The 19,857-nt window shown below is 37.3% G+C and overlaps 2 protein-coding genes across 2 annotated transcripts; both read left to right on the plus strand.

Annotated features, from left to right (window-relative positions):
• The first annotated feature begins 448 nt into the window (after positions 1–448).
• On the plus strand, positions 449–1,111 carry LOC137637504 (putative per-hexamer repeat protein 5). Its single transcript, XM_068369675.1, has one exon. It carries the CDS (start codon positions 449–451, stop codon positions 1,109–1,111), a length of 663 nt encoding a protein of 220 aa, XP_068225776.1.
• Positions 1,112–2,472: 1,361 nt separating this feature from the next.
• On the plus strand, positions 2,473–13,492 carry LOC137637505 (uncharacterized). The gene is made up of 8 exons (XM_068369676.1): positions 2,473–2,827; positions 2,912–3,289; positions 3,446–4,021; positions 4,106–4,519; positions 4,604–4,735; positions 5,180–5,712; positions 10,395–10,550; positions 12,263–13,492. Exons 1-8 carry the CDS (start codon positions 2,473–2,475, stop codon positions 13,490–13,492), a joined length of 3,774 nt encoding a protein of 1,257 aa, XP_068225777.1.
• Positions 13,493–19,857: the final 6,365 nt, after the last annotated feature.

Here is a 19,857-nt window from a genome sequence, read left to right on the forward strand (position 1 = left end):
TGAATTATAGTACACACCACGGTGGGAGATAAGTGGAAATTTAGAATGTATACCGAAATTCATACAGGGATTGTACAGGGAATCACTAGCACAGGTACAATACTCTCAAATCATCAGGATGAAAAAGTTTCTAGCCTTGATGTGAAATTATACTACTTCAACAAAAGTGGTACATGTAGGCTATATACATTTTGAGATTAGATTATATGGAATTATTTTAAAATATAATAATCAAGATAAACTGGAAGAAACATCGCAAGACTATATCACATAACTATGCTACGTCTACTTCAGCCTTGTTGTTTTCCCATTGGAATCATGATTGTTGGAAGCACGTTTAATCTGAACGTATGGAAATCTCTGATGTTCGAATAACCCAAAGTACCAGTATCGGAGTATCGGCAATTTGAGCTCATTTTGGATTGGCCGATACCAATAACAGATACTTATGGTGGAGACCGATACCGATACTGGTGACATGACAGTGGTCGATATCGATACTGGTGTCATGACAGTGGTCGATACCGATACTGGTGTCATGACAATGGTCGATACCGATACTGGTGTTATACCAATTGTTGTCAATACCGATACCGATACTGGTGTCATGACAGTGGTCAATACCGATACTGGTGTCATGACAGTGGACGATACCGATACCGATAGAGGTGTCATGACAGTGGACAATACCGATACCGATAGTGGTGTCATGACAGTGGTCAATACCAATACCGATAGTGGTGTCATGACAGTGGTTGATACCAATACCGATACTGGTGTCATGACAGTGGTCATCAATACTGATACTGATATTGGTGTCATGACAGTGGTCATCAATACTGATACCGATACTGGTGTCATGACAGTGGTCATCAATACTGATACCGATACTGGTGTCATGACAGTGGTCAATACCAATGCCAATACTGGTGTCATGACAGTGGTTGATATTAATGTTGATACTGGTGTCATAACAGTGGTTGATACTGATACCGATACAGGTGTCATGACAGTGGTCGATACCGATACCGATACTGGTGTCATGACAGTGGTCGATACCAATACTGGTGTCATGATAGTGTCAATACCAGTACCGATACTGGTGTTATGATAGTGTCAATACCAGTACCGATACTGGTGTCATGACAGTGGTCGATACCGATAGCGATACTGGTGTCATGACAGTGATCGATACCAATACTGGCGTCATGACAAGGGTCGATACCGATACTGGTGTCATGACAGTATTCAATACCAATACCGATACTGGTGTCATGACAGTGGTTAATAGCGATACCGATACTGGTGTCATGACAGTAGTCAATACCAATACTGATGTCATTACAGTGGTCGATACCGATACCGATACCAATACTAGTGTCATGACAGTGGTTGATACCGATACCGATACTGGTGTCATGATAGTGAAAATACCAGTACCGATACTGGTGTCATGACAGTATTCAATACCAATACCGATACTGGTGTCATGACAGTGGTCGATACCGATACCGATACTGGTGTCATGACAGTGGTTGATACCGATACCGATACTGGTGTCATGACAGTGGTCGATACCAGTACTGATACTGGTGTCATGACAGTATTCAATACCAATACCGATACTGGTGTCATGACAGTATTCAATACCAGTACCGATACTGGTGTCATGACAGTATTCAATACCAATACCAATACTGGTGTCATGACAGTGGTTGATATCGATACTGGTGTCATGAAAGTGGTTGATACTGATACCGATACTGGTGTCATGACAGTGGTCGATACCGATACTGGTGTCATGACAGTGGTCGATACCGATACTGGTGTCATGACAGTGGTTGATACTGATACTGGTGTCATGAAAGTGGTTGATACTGATGCCAATACTGGTGTCATGACAGTGGTTGATACTGATACCGATACTGGTGTCATGAAAGTGGTTGATACTGATACTGATACTGGTGTTGTGACAGTGGTCGATACTGATACCGATACTGGTGTCATGAAAGTGGTTGATACTGATACTGATACTGTGTTGTGACAGTGGTCGATACTGATACCGATACTGGTGTCATGAAAGTGGTTGATACTGATACCGATACTGGTGTCATGACAGTGGTCGATACTGATACCGATACTGGTGTCATGAAAGTGGTTGATACTGATACCGATACTGGTGTCATGACAGTGGTCGATACTGATACCGATACTGGTGTCATGAAAGTGGTTGATACTGATACCGATACTGGTGTCATGACAGTGGTCGATACTGATACCGATACTGGTGTCATGAAAGTGGTTGATACTGATACCGATACTGGTGTCATGACAGTGGTCGATACTGATACCGATACTGGTGTCATGAAAGTGGTTGATACTGATACCGATACTGGTGTCATGAAAGTGGTTGATACTGATACCAATACTGGTGTCATGAAAGTGGTTGATACTGATACCAATACTGGTGTCATGACAGTGGTCGATACTGATACCGATACTGGTGTCATGAAAGTGGTTGATACTGATACTGATACTGGTGTTGTGACAATGGTCGATACTGATACCGATACTGGTGTCATGACAGTATTCAATACCAATACCGATACTGGTGTCATGAAAGTGGTTGATACTGATACTGATACTGGTGTTGTGACAGTGGTCGATACTGATACCGATACTGGTGTCATGAAAGTGGTTGATACTGATACCGATACTGGTGTCATGAAAGTGGTTGATACTGATACTGATACTGGTGTTGTGACAGTGGTCGATACTGATACCGATACTGGTGTCATGAGAGTGGTTGATACTGATACCGATACTGGTGTCATGAAAGTGGTTGATACTGATACCAATACTGGTGTCATGAAAGTGGTTGATACTGATACCAATACTGGTGTCATGACAGTGGTCGATACTGATACCGATACTGGTGTCATGAAAGTGGTTGATACTGATACTGGTGTTGTGACAGTGGTTGATACTGATACCGATACTGGTGTCATGAAAGTGGTTGATACTGATACCAATACTGGTGTCATGACAGTGGTCGATACTGATACCGATACTGGTGTCATGAAAGTGGTTGATACTGATACCGATACTGGTGTCATGAAAGTGGTCGATACTGATACCAATACTGGTGTCATGACAGTGGTCGATACTGATACCGATACTGGTGTCATGAAAGTGGTTGATACTGATACTGATACTGGTGTTGTGACAGTGGTCGATACTGATACCGATACTGGTGTCATGAAAGTGGTTGATACTGATACCGATACTGGTGTCATGAAAGTGGTTGATACTGATGCCAATACTGGTGTCATGACAGTGGTCGATACTGATACCGATACTGGTGTCATGAAAGTGGTTGATACTGATACCGATACTGGTGTCATGAAAGTGGTTGATACTGATACCGATACTGGTGTCATGAAAGTGGTTGATACTGATACCGATACTGGTGTCATGAAAGTGGTTGATACTGATACTGATACTGGTGTTGTGACAGTGGTCGATACTGATACCGATACTGGTGTCATGAAAGTGGTTGATACTGATACCGATACTGGTGTCATGAAAGTGGTTGATACTGATACCGATACTGGTGTCATGAAAGTGGTTGATACTAATACCAATACTGGTGTCATGACAGTGGTCGATACTGATACCGATACTGGTGTCATGAAAGTGGTTGATACTGATACTGATACTGGTGTTGTGACAGTGGTCGATACTGATACCGATAATGGTGTCATGAAAGTGGTTGATACTGATACCGATACTGGTGTCATGAAAGTGGTTGATACTGATACCGATACTGGTGTCATGAAAGTGGTTGATACTGATACTGATACTGATACTGATACTGGTGTTGTGACAGTGGTCGATACTGATACCGATACTGGTGTCATGAAAGTGGTTGATACTGATACTGATACTGGTGTTGTGACAGTGGTCGATACTGATACCGATACTGGTGTCATGAAAGTGGTTGATACTGATACCAATACTGGTGTCATGACAGTGGTCGATACTGATACCGATACTGGTGTCATGAAAGTGGTTGATACTGATACCGATACTGGTGTCATGACAGTGGTCGATACTGATACCGATACTGGTGTCATGAAAGTGGTTGATACTGATACCGATACTGGTGTCATGAAAGTGGTCGATACTGATACCAATACTGGTGTCATGAAAGTGGTCGATACTGATACCAATACTGGTGTCATGAAAGTGGTTGATACTGATACCAATACTGGTGTCATGACAGTGGTCGATACTGATACCGATACTGGTGTCATGAAAGTGGTTGATACTGATACTGATACTGGTGTTGTGACAGTGGTCGATACTGATACCGATACTGGTGTCATGACAGTATTCAATACCAATACCGATACTGGTGTCATGAAAGTGGTTGATACTGATACTGGTGTTGTGACAGTGGTTGATACTGATACCGATACTGGTGTCATGAAAGTGGTTGATACTGATACCAATACTGGTGTCATGACAGTGGTCGATACTGATACCGATACTGGTGTCATGAAAGTGGTTGATACTGATACCGATACTGGTGTCATGACAGTGGTCGATACTGATACCGATACTGGTGTCATGAAAGTGGTTGATACTGATACCGATACTGGTGTCATGAAAGTGGTCGATACTGATACCAATACTGGTGTCATGACAGTGGTCGATACTGATACCGATACTGGTGTCATGAAAGTGGTTGATACTGATACCGATACTGGTGTTGTGACAGTGGTCGATACTGATACCGATACTGGTGTCATGAAAGTGGTTGATACTGATACCGATACTGGTGTCATGAAAGTGGTTGATACTGATGCCAATACTGGTGTCATGACAGTGGTCGATACTGATACCGATACTGGTGTCATGAAAGTGGTTGATACTGATACCGATACTGGTGTCATGAAAGTGGTTGATACTGATACCGATACTGGTGTCATGAAAGTGGTTGATACTGATACCGATACTGGTGTCATGAAAGTGGTTGATACTGATACTGATACTGGTGTTGTGACAGTGGTCGATACTGATACCGATACTGGTGTCATGAAAGTGGTTGATACTGATACCGATACTGGTGTCATGAAAGTGGTTGATACTGATACCGATACTGGTGTCATGAAAGTGGTTGATACTGATACCAATACTGGTGTCATGACAGTGGTCGATACTGATACCGATACTGGTGTCATGAAAGTGGTTGATACTGATACTGGTGTTGTGACAGTGGTCGATACTGATACCGATAATGGTTTCATAACAGTGGTCGATACTGATACCGATACTGGTGTCATGAAAGTGGTTGATACTGATACTGATACTGGTGTTGTGACAGTGGTCGATACTGATACCGATAATGGTGTCATGAAAGTGGTTGATACTGATACCGATACTGGTGTCATGAAAGTGGTTGATACTGATACCGATACTGGTGTCATGAAAGTGGTTGATACTGATACCAATACTGGTGTCATGACAGTTGTTGATACTGATACCAATACTGGTGTCATGACAGTGGTCGATACTGATACCGATACTGGTGTCATGAAAGTGGTTGATACTGATACTGATACTGGTGTTGTGACAGTGGTCGATACTGATACCGATACTGGTGTCATGAAAGTGGTTGATACTGATACCGATACTGGTGTCATGAAAGTGGTTGATACTGATACCGATACTGGTGTCATGAAAGTGGTTGATACTGATACCAATACTGGTGTCATGAAAGTGGTTGATACTGATACTGATACTGGTGTTGTGACAGTGGTCGATACCGATACCGATAATGGTTTCATAACAGTGGTTGATACCAATACTCACAAAAAAAAGCTAATACTACAAATACCGATACTATCAGCACATCTCTTGCACTTATATGAATTATGTTCATGTTCAGTGGCCCAAGCAATGTTCTTAATTTCCAGGAAATTTTTAAAACAGCATATTCAACTTTAAAGCGGGTTCTCCATGATTGAATAGCCCTTAATCTCATCTACTTTCATAAACAGAGATGTGTGCAACTTTCAGTGCTCTCACACATCGATTCAATTCATTGGATGAGCATAATTATCATTAGTATTACTAGCTAAGCTAAAACCCCAGTTGGAAAAGCCGGATGCTATAAGCCCCAGGGATCTTAGAGGGAAAAATAGCTCAGTAAGGAAAGAGAATAAGGAAATAAATAAACTATATGATAATAAACAATCAAAATAAAAGATTCTAGGAATAGTAACAACATTAAAGCAAATCTTTCATATATAAAGTATAAAAAGAGACATATCCTGTCCAATACAAAACATTTGCTATAACTTTGGAAATTCTACCGATTCAACTCCCCGATTAGGAAGATCATTCCATAATTTGCTTATAGCTGGAATAAAACATCTAGAATATTGTGGAGTATGGAGCCTCATAATAGAGAAGGCCTGACTATTAGAATTAACTGCCTGCCTAGCTTTACGAACAGGAGGGAACTGTCCAAGAAGATCTGAATGTAAAGGATGGTTAGACTTATGAAAAATCTTATGCTACATGCATAATAAACTAATTAAATGATGGTGCCACAGATTAATATCTAGATCAGGAATAAGAAATTTAATAGACCGTGAGTTCCTGTCCATCAAACTAAGAGGAGATTCCGCAACAGAAGACCAGACAGGAGAACAATACTCGAAACAAGGTAGAATGAAAGAATTAAACCACTTCTTCAGAATAGATAGATCACAGAATATCTAATAAGACTTTTTCAATAATCCAATTTATTTATTTATCTTTTTTTTTTGCAATTGAAGAAGACACAGACCTAATGTGTGCCTCAAAAGAAAATATGTTGTCGAGAATCACACCTGAATTTTAAAAAAGAGTCATACAGATTTAAAAAACATTATCAATGCCGAGATCCGGATGTTGAGGAGCAACTGTTATCAACCTACATACAATCATACTTTGTTTTTTATTAGGATTCAACTTCATAGCCCATAATTTGCATCATGCACTATTGTTAGCTAGATCTCTATTAAGAGATTCGGCAACTCCAGACCTACATTCAGAAGATGGGATTGATGCAGAGAGTAGCATTATCAGCATATGCAGTGAGCTTGCTTTCTAGGCCAAACCACATGTCATGTGTACATAGTTTCAAAAGTAATGGGCCAAGAACACTACCCTGAGGAACACCAGACATTAACAACAACCACGCACTCCCAACTGTTTAAGTTTGAAAACAAGGGCCTCATGATTAACACAGTCAATGGTAGCAGGTAGATCATGGCCAATTATATGAACTTCCTGACCACAATCAACAGATTTCTGTACAGCATTGGAGATTGTAAGAAAGGTATCACATGCTCCAAGGCCTTCATGAAAGACAAATTGCAAACTAGGGGGTAGATGATTTCCTTCTGCAAACCTATTTAGATGTTTTGCCACAAGACGTTAAAAAAACTTTAGATAAATTGGAGTTATGGAAATTGGATGGTAATCAGTTGGGCTTGAGCTACCACAAACACATTTACATAATAGAGTAACATTACCGATTCTAAAAGTGCTAAAAGCTCCTCTTCTTGTTAATTTGCGCAAAATAACGTATAACTTTGGAGATAAAAAATCTCCAATCTATATATAAAAAGAAAAAAATTAGGAAAAATACCATTTGGGTCTACACCTCCATAAGCATCAAGGTCCATCAAGAGTGCTCACTCTCGTTTACTCCAGACAAAAATAAGTGAACTCACGATTACAGGTTCATAAATACGATCTACATAATAAGAATTTACACTTTGCATTTAAAAACATGATAGAGAGGAATTTACCGGGTTCTTGTACATCATTCACATACACATATACAGTATGGAAAATATTGTGTGTTATCATTTACAAACAGCTACATTCAATAGATATGTAGCATATGTATCATCTATTGTATATTGCTATGCTAAAAACGTTAAGGAGTGTTGAAACAAAACTTTAAACTGGAGAAACAAGTTATGTGTCCGGCACACAAATGTGTATGATTTAATTTGTTTATATATGGCAAAATACGGAGGTAAAGGCACCTCAATGACAGTGAAAATTAAAAAAAAAAAAAAAAAGGTAAATTGATATAATATTGATGTATGAAAATGAGAACAAAAATAAATCTGACCTCTAGAGTATCAAATGGGCAAAACTCGTATCTTCCTTCCTACCTGAATCCTAATGTCTCTCTAATCATGCTGTCCAATAAACGAGGATACATCGACATATAACATACCTTAGGGAGAAACAAAAAATTACCATATTAGCCATAACTGTCAGAATAAAAGATTAAAAATATTATATGATTACAAATATGCAAAAAAAAAAAAAAAAAAAAAAAAAAAAAAGAACAGGTAGAGAATCTAATCAGGCTTACAAGACTAGACACAATTGCAAAATGAATTGTCTGCATCACTTCCTGGTACTTTAGTTCTCTCTCTCAAATTTAAACCACGATATATAAACGAGTTTACTTATTAGTTTAATTGAGTACGAAGGTAAAACTCTGAATTACCATATTTTCATCATCTATGAAATCTATTGAACTAAACGGATGCATAACACTTCCATTCAACTTTAATAATAAACAGCTCGGAAGTCTCTATAATATTTTCAAATAAGGGTATAGACAAGATTGAGATTATCACATGATGATGTCACATAGGAATATTAAATCATAAAAATGGCACATAAACTTCCATGCAAAAGATCACTCATACATGACATTCTGTTACTATAGTTTAGGTTATGGACATGATACAAATGGTCTTCTTAACACCTACCGCCCTTTGAAAAGAAAACTAGACAGTCATAATGGGAAGAGATTCTATGTAAATCTAAACCAGATTATGTCTCTCCTATGATTCAGAATGAAAAGCAGATTGTAAAGTTAATTCAAAGTTAATAAATAACAGGACTAGCGAGCAAGAGCATCACAAAAATTAAAACAAAATTAAACATGAACTATCAGGATTATACATGTTTGTTTATTAACAGTGTAGGGAAGAGCGAGTGATAGAATAAAGAAAACAGAACAGTTACAGTGTACGAGTGTGTATGAAACACGTGCGGAACATTACCTCCCACCTCAAAATTCCATACATGTTAAATAGGGCACCCTGCTCTTGAGAGTCGTACTGTAGGCAGGCTATCTGACAGTAGATATTCTGGTTTTATGTGATCAATGGAGACTCAATCTTCTTTGCCATGAATGTTAAAGAAGAAAACCTTTGGCATATGACGGATCATAAGGAAAGGGCTCGTGTAAGGGGGCATTAGCAGTGACTTGCTAGTGTTGTTGCACAGGAAAATGTGCATTGCCGAGTGCAGATCTATTGGTATGCGTTACTTTCCTGGAGACTTGTAAGCCAGGGCGGAAAGAAGAAAATTTTCCCACAACATTACATAGATGTGTGGAGATTATCAGAAGAGGTTGCAGACCAAAAAATTTGACAGGAATGACCAACGGATCACCATACACCATTCCAGCTGCCAAGACATTCAGGGCGTCTTTAGGAATAATTCTTAGTGCCAGGAGGACCCAGGGAAGCTGAGTAAACCAGTTAGAGTTATTGCAGCAGGACATCAAAGCTGCTTTCAGGGTACGGTGAAAACGTTCAACCATTCTGTTGGCAGCAGGGTTGTCGGTGGTTATCTGACATAGGGTGAGGCCCAGGAAATTCACTAACGATGTCCACAATTGAGAGGTGAAAGTGGTATCCCAGTCAGAAGTAATATGCTCAGGGATACCAAATCTCACTTTCCACCGTGAGAGTAAGAAAAATGTACATGAGGCGGATGTTGCCGTCTCTATGGGAATGGCTTCAGACCAACGAGTGGAGCGATCAATGACAGTAAACAGGTAACGATGTCCTTGCGATGTGGGTAGGGGATCTACTACGTTGACGTATAGGTGGGCAAAACAACGCTGAGGTTGAGGAGAGGTGCCCACACCTCAATCCGTGTGTCGATGTACTTTTGAGGTTTGGCATGAAGTACAGGAGCGGACCCAATCCTTGGCATCCTTCGTAATGCTATGCCACATGTACTTTGTCTTCAGTAGCTGTGCAGTGGATAGGCACTAGTGATGTGAAAGGCCTGGAAGGAAATTAAACATCTGTCAGAGCATGGGAGACTGTATCCATGGTCTTGGTCTACCAGTGCTAACATCACAGAGGAGGGGAACATTGGAGTCGTCAAGGAGGACGTCTTCCCAACGGACGGATGTGCAGGATGTCCTACATGGATCTTTTTTTTAAGCTTTTCCAAATGTGTTTGTAATCTAATCCCAGGTGAATGGTGGCCAATGTTTTTCTTGATAGGGCATCAGCAAAAGGATCCATTTTCCCAGGGACGAGTTGAAGGGTGCAATCGTATTCAGCGACGACAGAGAGGTGTCGGCGTCGACGGGCGGAACAGGCGTCAGACTGTCGAGTGAAGGCATGCACCAGAGGCATGTGGTCCATGTAAATGACAATGTTAGTGATAAATTGCTAACTGTTACAAACTCATCAAAAGGCCATATTGCAGAAGATGTGTTTATTTTGACTCCAAGTGCAAAACTTAAATTTGACTGTAGTCACAATCAGTGGCGTAGCTAGTGGGTGTCCCGTAGGGTGACCCTTCAGTTTAGCAACCCCTGGCCCCAACAAAAAAAATACATTTTCTTTTGTGACTCTCTTAATAAAAATATTCCAAAAAAAAACAACAATGCTATTGAAACCTTCCCTCTCAACTTTCAAAAGCCGTTCTACTCCCCTCAAATGAGATGACTCATTTTAATTGAAAAACTGACTGATGAAGAGGATGTCATAGAAATCAAAGAGATAAGATATTCTATAAGACACATATTTTCTTCTCATTTTCGGTATGTATATCAAGAAAAAGAGTTGTTTCAAATACTGGAAGAACAAAGAAACAACAATTTTTGTGACGATATTGTTTTATATTAGGAATCCAGACATAGATGATTTTATCTTCGATTGTCTTCTTACCATTTTGGCTAAGATACAAGAAGCCTCTTTTGTATTTGTTGGTGATTTCAATGTTCACTATTGGGAAAGATTAAATTTCGTTTCTCCTATTAATCTCCATGGATTAAGAGCTTTGAACTTTGCCTTTGAATCATGCAGTGAGCAAATCTTAACTGAAACTATTCACAGGTCTGGTAACTGCTAGGACCTCGTATACACCGACTCCCCTGGCGTTATAACTAGTAAGGTTGGTTCTCCAGTTGGGACATCTGATCATGCCTTGATTTCATTAGTGGTGAAGAGTGTGAGGCCTGTCCATACTCATATAAGATTAATATAAAATTTCCAGCAGACTGGGGTGGCATTTTGTGTGACCTTTTGGGCTATAATTGATCACAATTGCAATATATCTTCAAAATAATATACATATTAATGTGTGATCAATATTTTTCTGAAACCATAGCTAACCTAAATCATCAAAATCTGATTAATACAACGTTCATCTTAAAGCATCTAGGCAGACCATCACTTACAAGTATGATACATCAAATAACACGAAATATCATCAACTGGTGCATATACATACATATATACATACACACATATATATGTATATATATATATATATATATATATATATATATATATATATATATATATATATATATATATATATAGTTTTTTAACCTTGATTAATTTACAAATTTCCTATAAACATGGTGGCCATTGTGGAAGTTTTGTGAAAATTTACCTAACTATTAAGAATATTGATAGAGCTGGATTAGTCCCTGTAAATTAATCTAGAAAATTTCCATCGAAATATCCCATGCGCCAACAGCAAACTTCTTTGTGTAGTCAGGTTTCCCAAACTGGTGTGTGTGTGTGTGTGTGTGTGTACATTTTTACTCTTCAAGGAGGTACATTGGATCATAGAGAATAGCAATACATGGAGTAATCTGCACTGAGATTTAATAATAAAATTATATCATATTTTATCACAATATCAATCCCATTACTTATCTTTTTAATCCTCCATTTTAGGAGTACAGAGCTTTCTATATAAATACCCAAGGGGTACAGACGAACAAAAAGGTTGACAACTCCTGATCCCCGAAGAAAATTATTTATTCAAGTCGTGAAATAACAATATGGTGCATTTCACAAAAGGGAACTAAAACTGAGAGGCAGCCTCTGCTGGAGCTTTTTATGAGGACCAGGATGGGATTTCGAAGTCACCTGAGGATCAGGATGGGATTTCGAAGTCACCTGAGGATCAATATGGGATTTTGAAGCCACCTAAGGATCAGTATGGGATTTCGACGTCACCTGAGGATCAGTATGGGATTTCAAAGTCACCTGAGGATCAGTATGGGATTTCGACGTCACATGAGGATCAGTATGGGATTTCGAAGTCACCTGAGGTTCAGTATGGGATTTCGACGTCACCTGAGGATCAGTATGGGATTTCGACGTCACCTGAGGATCAGTATGGGATTTCGAAATCACCTGAGGATCAGTATGGGATTTTGACGTCACCTGAGGATCAGTATGGAATTTCGACGTCACCTGAGGATCAGTATGGGATTTTGAAGTCACCTGAGGATCAGTATGGGATTTCAACGTCACCTGAGGATCAGTATGGGATTTCGAAGTCACCTGAGGTTCAGTATGGCATTTCGACGTCACCTGAGGATCAGTATGGGATTTCGACGTCACCTGAGGATCAGTATGGGATTTCGAAGTCACCTGAGGATCAGTATAGGATTTTGACGTCACCTGAGGATCAGTATGGGATTTCGACGTCACCTGAGGATCAGTATGGGATTTTGAAGCCACCTAAGGATCAGTATGGGATTTCGACGTCACCTGAGGATCAGTATGGGATTTCAAAGTCACCTGAGGATCAGTATGGGATTTCGACGTCACATGAGGATCAGTATGGGATTTCGAAGTCACCTGAGGTTCAGTATGGCATTTCGACGTCACCTGAGGATCAGTATGGGATTTCGACGTCACCTGAGGATCAGTATGGGATTTCGAAGTCACCTGAGGATCAGTATGGGATTTCGACGTCACCTGAGGATCAGTATGGAATTTCGACGTCACCTGAGGATCAGTATGGGATTTCGAAGTCACCTGAGGATCAGTATGGGATTTCAACGTCACCTGAGGATCAGTATGGGATTTCGAAGTCACCTGAGGTTCAGTATGGCATTTCGACGTCACCTGAGGATCAGTATGGGATTTCGACGTCACCTGAGGATCAGTATGGGATTTTGAAGTCACCTGAGGATCAGTATGGGATTTTGACGTCACCTGAGGATCAGTATGGGATTTCGACGTCACCTGAGGATCAGTATGGGATTTTGAAGCCACCTGAGGATCAGTATGGGATTTCGACGTCACCTGAGGGTCAGTATGGGATTTTGAAGCCACCTGAGGATTAGTATGGGATTTCGACCTCACCTGAGGATCAGTATGGGATTTTGAAGCCACCTGGCTCATCCCCATTTCAGTTTAGAACTTTCAGAGTCTAATAATATGTACTAATTACAGTGCAACTGATAGTTTCAGCTGATATCGACATATGTTTATTATAATAACCGTTATTCATATGAAAAAAAAATACTTTGAAAATGTTCATGTTATCTTTAATAAAACTAAAACTAAACATTGTGTGGGTAAGGAAACTTTATAAATAAAAGTCTAGCAGTATTATGAGCAAATTCGTGCGGGCCTATCGGTAAACATTTACATGGAATGTTATGAAACAGAAATCTTGCCAAACATTAGAACTTAACGTGAATCAACTTGCATAGACAGAATAGTGTGCCCGAGGGTACCCTCAAGCAAGACTTTTATGTGTGCATTGATAATATTTTCTACCCATGTTTGTGCATTTGAAAAAAAAATGCCATGAATATGTTTTATACACAATTTAAAATGGCACTCTTTTTATTCTTAAATGGTATGCAGAAAATGTAAAAGATATTAACACTTTAATATAAAAAACCTTTATCGTAAATTTAGTTACATTGAGATAAAAATGTACGGACGGTACATTTTTATCTTTACCATTTTTTTTTTTTTTTTTTTTTGACGACATATGTCAGTTTTATTGATGGATTATGTACGGAATTCATTTCACGATCAAATGAAATTTCCCTTATTCCTGAGTTAGTTATATTTATGAATTTTCAACATATGTACTGTATGTTCACACATTAAAGTCATAGTTCACATTAAAAAAAATTCTTTTTATAATCAATCTCAGCTCATCACCAATTAAATTTATATAATAATCCCTGCTGCAGCATGACAGAGAAATTATTTCTATATAATCTACATTTAAAACAGTCCTTCGATTAACATATTTAAAAAATCTAAATTATCTATAATTTTTCAAACTATTTTAACGTTTTCTTTGCTCTTCATATAATATTAACCGTTGCAATAGTAAGCTGTTTACATCATAAAAAAAGCGTAAACCTTTTCTCAAAATATTGCAATAAACAAGAAATTTACGTTTAACAGTTTGACCCTACCTAGCCACAGAAAATAAAGGTTGCAAAGTGTTGGGGCAGTTAAGGGAGTAGTAAAAAATAGAGGGTTGGGCATGAATGTAAAGAGAGTTCTATATGAGAAAGTGATTGTACCAACTGTGGTGTATGGATCGGAGTTGTGGGGAATGAAAGTGATGGAGAGACAGAAATTGAATGTGTTTGAGATGAAGTGTCTAAGGAGTATGGCTGGTATATCTCGAGGAGATAGGGTTAGGAACGAAGAGGTGGGGTTGAGAACGGGTGTAAGAAATGAGTTAGCAGCTAGAGTGGATATGAATGTGTTGAGGTGGTTTGGCCATGTTGAGAGAATGGAAAATGGCTGTCTGCTAAAGAAGTTGATGAATGGAAGAGTTGATGGGAGAAGTACAAGAGGAAGGCCAAGGTTTGGGTGGATGGATGGAGTGAAGAAAGCTCTGGGTGATAGGAGGATAAATGTGAGAGAGGCAAGAGAGCGTGCTAGAAATAGGAATGAATAGCGAGCGATTGTGACGCAGTTCCAGTAGGCCCTGCTGCTTCCTCCGGTGCCTTAGATGACCGCGGAGGTAGCAGCAGTAGGGGATTCAGCATTATGAAGCTTCATCTGTGGTGGATAACGGGGGAGGGTGGGCTGTGGCACCCTAGCAGTACCAGCTAAACTCGGTTGAGTCCCTTGTCAGGCTGGGAGGAACGTAGAGAGTAGAGGTCCCCTTTTTGTTTTGTTTCATCTGTTTATGTCGGCTACACCCCAAAATTGGGGGAAGTGCCTTGGTATATGTATGTATGTACAATCATGCTTTGAGTTTAGTTAGGGTTCAACTTTATGCCCCATAATTTGCACCATGCACTAGTTCTAGCTAATTTTCTATTAAGGGTTTCAGCCACCCCAAATCTACATTCAAGATGGAATTGATGCAAAGAGAGTAGCATCATCTGCATATGGGTTGTGGTGGCCTAGTGAAAACGTTCTTGCTTGGTGATCATTAGACTGGGGTTCGAGTCCCACTCAAACTTCTTAGTTTCTTTAGTGTCTGCAACCTCACCATCCTTGTTAGCTAAAAATGGGCAGGGGGAGGTTTGAGATGGCCTATAGGTTTACCTGCTGAGTCACCAGCAGCCACTGCCTGACTTTCCCTGGTCCTAGCTTGAGTGGAGAGGAAGCTTGGGTGCTAATCATGTGTATATTTGGTAAGTCTCTAGGGCATTGTCCTGCTCGATAGGGCAATGTCACTGTCCCTTGCCTCTGCCAAGCATGAGCGACCTTTAAGTCTTTAAATATGCAACGACCTTGTTTTCTAAGCCAAAAAACATACCATGTGTAATGGGCCAAGAATACTACCCTGAGGAACACCATACATCACATTCCTATACTCACTAAGGTAACTTAAAAATTCTATAATGATGCTAAGAAAACACCCACCTAATCCCAACTGTTTGATTATGAAAACAAGGGCATCATGACTAACACAGTTAAAGGAACACTAAAGTTGAGACCAATCATACCTATTTAGACTTTTTGCTAATGGACGTACAGAAACGTTAGCTAATATAGGAGTTATGGAAATTGGTTGGTAATCAGAAGGGCCAGAGCTACCACAAACACATTTACCAAAAGAATCAAACTTCCCTGTTATAATACTACTTTAATTTATTCACACTAACATTCAGTTTACGTGAAATGCATTCAAGGTAGATTTCTCATGAAATGGGTACCCTCAAGGAGAGAGAGAGAGAGAGAGAGAGAGAGAGAGAGAGAGAGAGAGAGAGAGAGAGAGAGAGAAGCTGTTGCTCGTACAAGCCTAGTCTTGGTGCCTAAGACTTAGCATCCTTTAGCTTGATTATGCATGCCTAACTTTAGAGGCAGATCAAATTCATATTTTGTATTGGAAAAATCTGTTAATTTAATCTATTGTATTAAAAAATTTAAATATTTTCTGACTGTTTTTCAACTACTTTGTTTCACACAAATATAGTGAGTAGCCTTAAGCTCCTCTTGAAAACGTTCCATGTAATCAAAAGTTATTTTTCAATTCCCAGCATCCCCTGACATGCTTCCCCATACTCCCCGTAGGGAACTCTGATGGTAGCGTCAATCAGCTGTGGGTCTTTTTATTCATAGTGGAGTGCACAACAGGTTTTTGGCCCATGGACTAGTTGAAATCTCTGAACGGCGTCTCCACATGACCTACTAGCATCCCATATATTTTAATCCTGTGCTACTAAAGGGAACGATCCCAGTTCTGAAGTGAGGCCAGGTGGGCGAAGGGAAATCGTCTTTGTGTATCCAGGTTGTTGGTGGCCATTTGGTCACCAATTTCAAGAACAGGACCAAGATTCTTGTGCAGAGCCAATGATCGTGTAGTCATTAGAATGCAAGGTTAATATATATATATATATATATATATATATATATATATATATATATATATATATATATATATATATGTATATATATATATATACAGTATATATATATATATATATATATATATATATATATATATATATATATATGTATATATACAGCAACCTAGCCACCTGGGCAAGCCCCGCCCTGCTAGGTGCCAGTCCCAAGCCCGAATAAATAGGGAGGGTTGACGTCAGGAAGAAGGGCATCCGGCTGTGAAAATCCTTGCCAAAACCCATGATATAAAAGCCAAGAAATAGCGACCCTGGAGAGCGGGAAAAGCTGTAGTCGAAGAAGAATATATACACATATAAATATATATATATATATATATATATATATATATATATATATATATATATATATATATATACATATATTTATGTATATATATATGTATATATATACATATATTTATATATATATTTATATACATATATAAATTTATAGATATACATATATATATATATATATATATATGTATATATATATATGTGTATATATATATTTATATATATGTATAAATATGCATATATATATATATATATATGTATAAATATGTATATATATAAATATATATATATATATATATATATATATATATATATACATACATATACATATATATATGTATATATATGTATATATATATATATATATATATATTTATATATATGTTCATATATACATATATGTATATATGTATATATATACATATCTATATAAATATATATATATATATGTCTGTATGTATATATATACATGTATATATATACATATATATATATATATATATGTATATATATACATGTATATATATATATATATATATATATATATATATACATATATATATATATATATATATATATATATATATATATTTATTTATTTATTTATGTGTGTATACTGTATATATATGTATATATATATATATATATATACATATATATATGTATATATATATATATATATATATATATATATATATATATATATTGCATGACAGTCACTTTTTTTTGTGCTTGAAGTATAACAATTTAGAAAGTGAGAACAGTACAGTAATATGATGTTTTCTATGTTGTTTGCTGATGGTATCAAGAGGATATGGCTGATTATAACTGATGTTTCGTGCTTAATACACATGTTATGGTTTTGATTCATAAGAAAATTAGTCCTGGAGAGAGATTGTTTTGAGAAATATTAGTTGGTTACTTTGTGTATCAATGTCTTGTCTGCATACTGAAGTGTGATCACCTAAGAGTACAGTTTATGTATTATTATTATCATTATTATTATTATTATTATTATTATCAATTGCTAGGCTACAACCCTAGTTGGAAAAGCAGGAAGTTATTACCCCAGGGCCTCCAATAGGGAAAATAGCCCAGTGAGGTAAGAAAAAAAGGAAAAATAAAATATTGTATGAACAGTAACAGCAACAAAATATCTCTTATATAAACTATGAAAACTTTAACGAAACGAGAGAAAGATAAATAAGAGACTTATTATTATTATTATTATTATTATTATTATTATTATTATTATTATTATTATTATTATCATTATTATTATTATTATTATTATTATTATCATTATTATTATTATTATTATTATTACTATCATTTGTTAAGCTACAATCCTAATTAGAAAAGCAGAAAGATATAAGCCCAAGGGCTCCAACAGGGAAAATATCCCAGTGAGGATAGGAAATAAGGATATCACAAGAAAAGTAATTACCAATTAAAATAAAACATTGGTTTAAAAGAGACGGTTTTGGCAGGGTAGATTTATAGGAAAAGCCAAATGTTCTCGCTGGGATCCCTTGCCCAGTAAAAAATCGAGAGATGGTGCCCAATGCATAAGTTCTTTCTTGACTGTTTTTACTTTTAGCCCAAATCTCTGGGCATTCCAACACCTTTTTTTATCTAGAACGAAGTTAGTGTGGTCGGTATTTTGACACTAAGAAGACTTGAGCATATGACTATTACCTTAGATACTGCTGCTTTTTACCTTAGATTACCTTAAAATCTTTTCAAATTTCCTTAAATTTCAAGCGAGTATAACTGAAATTTCCTTAAAATTACCTTAAAAATTACCTAGAAATCATGAAAATTCCCTTGAAAGTTAAAACCCTGATGTTATTAGGCCACATTCTGCAAACCACTACAACGTGAAACTAAAATTATAAAAAAAGGGTCGACTTTTTTAGTCAGTAATATAGACATCTCACTCCTTTGGACTATCGAACACGCTACATTGGATCGTTGACGATATTTAGTGATAGTTCACGAGATTGGAACGGTATTATTGTTATTAATATTGTTATTGATATTGTTATTAATATTGTTATTAATATTAATATTCATACTGATACTGATATCGATATTATTATTATTATTATTATTATTATTATTATTATTATTATTATTATTATTACTTGCTAAGCTACAACCCTAGTTGGAAAAGCAGGATGCCATGAGCCAAGGGGCTCAAACCAAAGGTTGGTTAATAGCGAAGAAAATACAATTAATGAAAGCAATTTCAAAATATTCGATTCTTTTTCGTTTTCTGACACAGAATTTTAATAATGACAACAACTTTAAAGACAATTAGCAATTAGCAAAGATCTAATTATATGTTGCTACTAGTCTTATATTTTATTTCTATCTTTCCTTACTGGGCTCTTTTTCCCTGCTGGAGCCCTTGGGTTTGTAGCATCGAGCTCCAAATGATGATGATGATGATAATAAAAATAATAATAATGATAATAATGATAATAATAATAATAATAATAATAATAATAGTGATAATGATAATGATGATAATAATAATAATGATAATGATAGTAATGATAATGATATTA

Source organism: Palaemon carinicauda, unplaced genomic scaffold, assembly GCF_036898095.1.
Source record: "Palaemon carinicauda isolate YSFRI2023 unplaced genomic scaffold, ASM3689809v2 scaffold8, whole genome shotgun sequence".
NCBI classification, from domain to species: domain Eukaryota; kingdom Metazoa; phylum Arthropoda; class Malacostraca; order Decapoda; family Palaemonidae; genus Palaemon; species Palaemon carinicauda.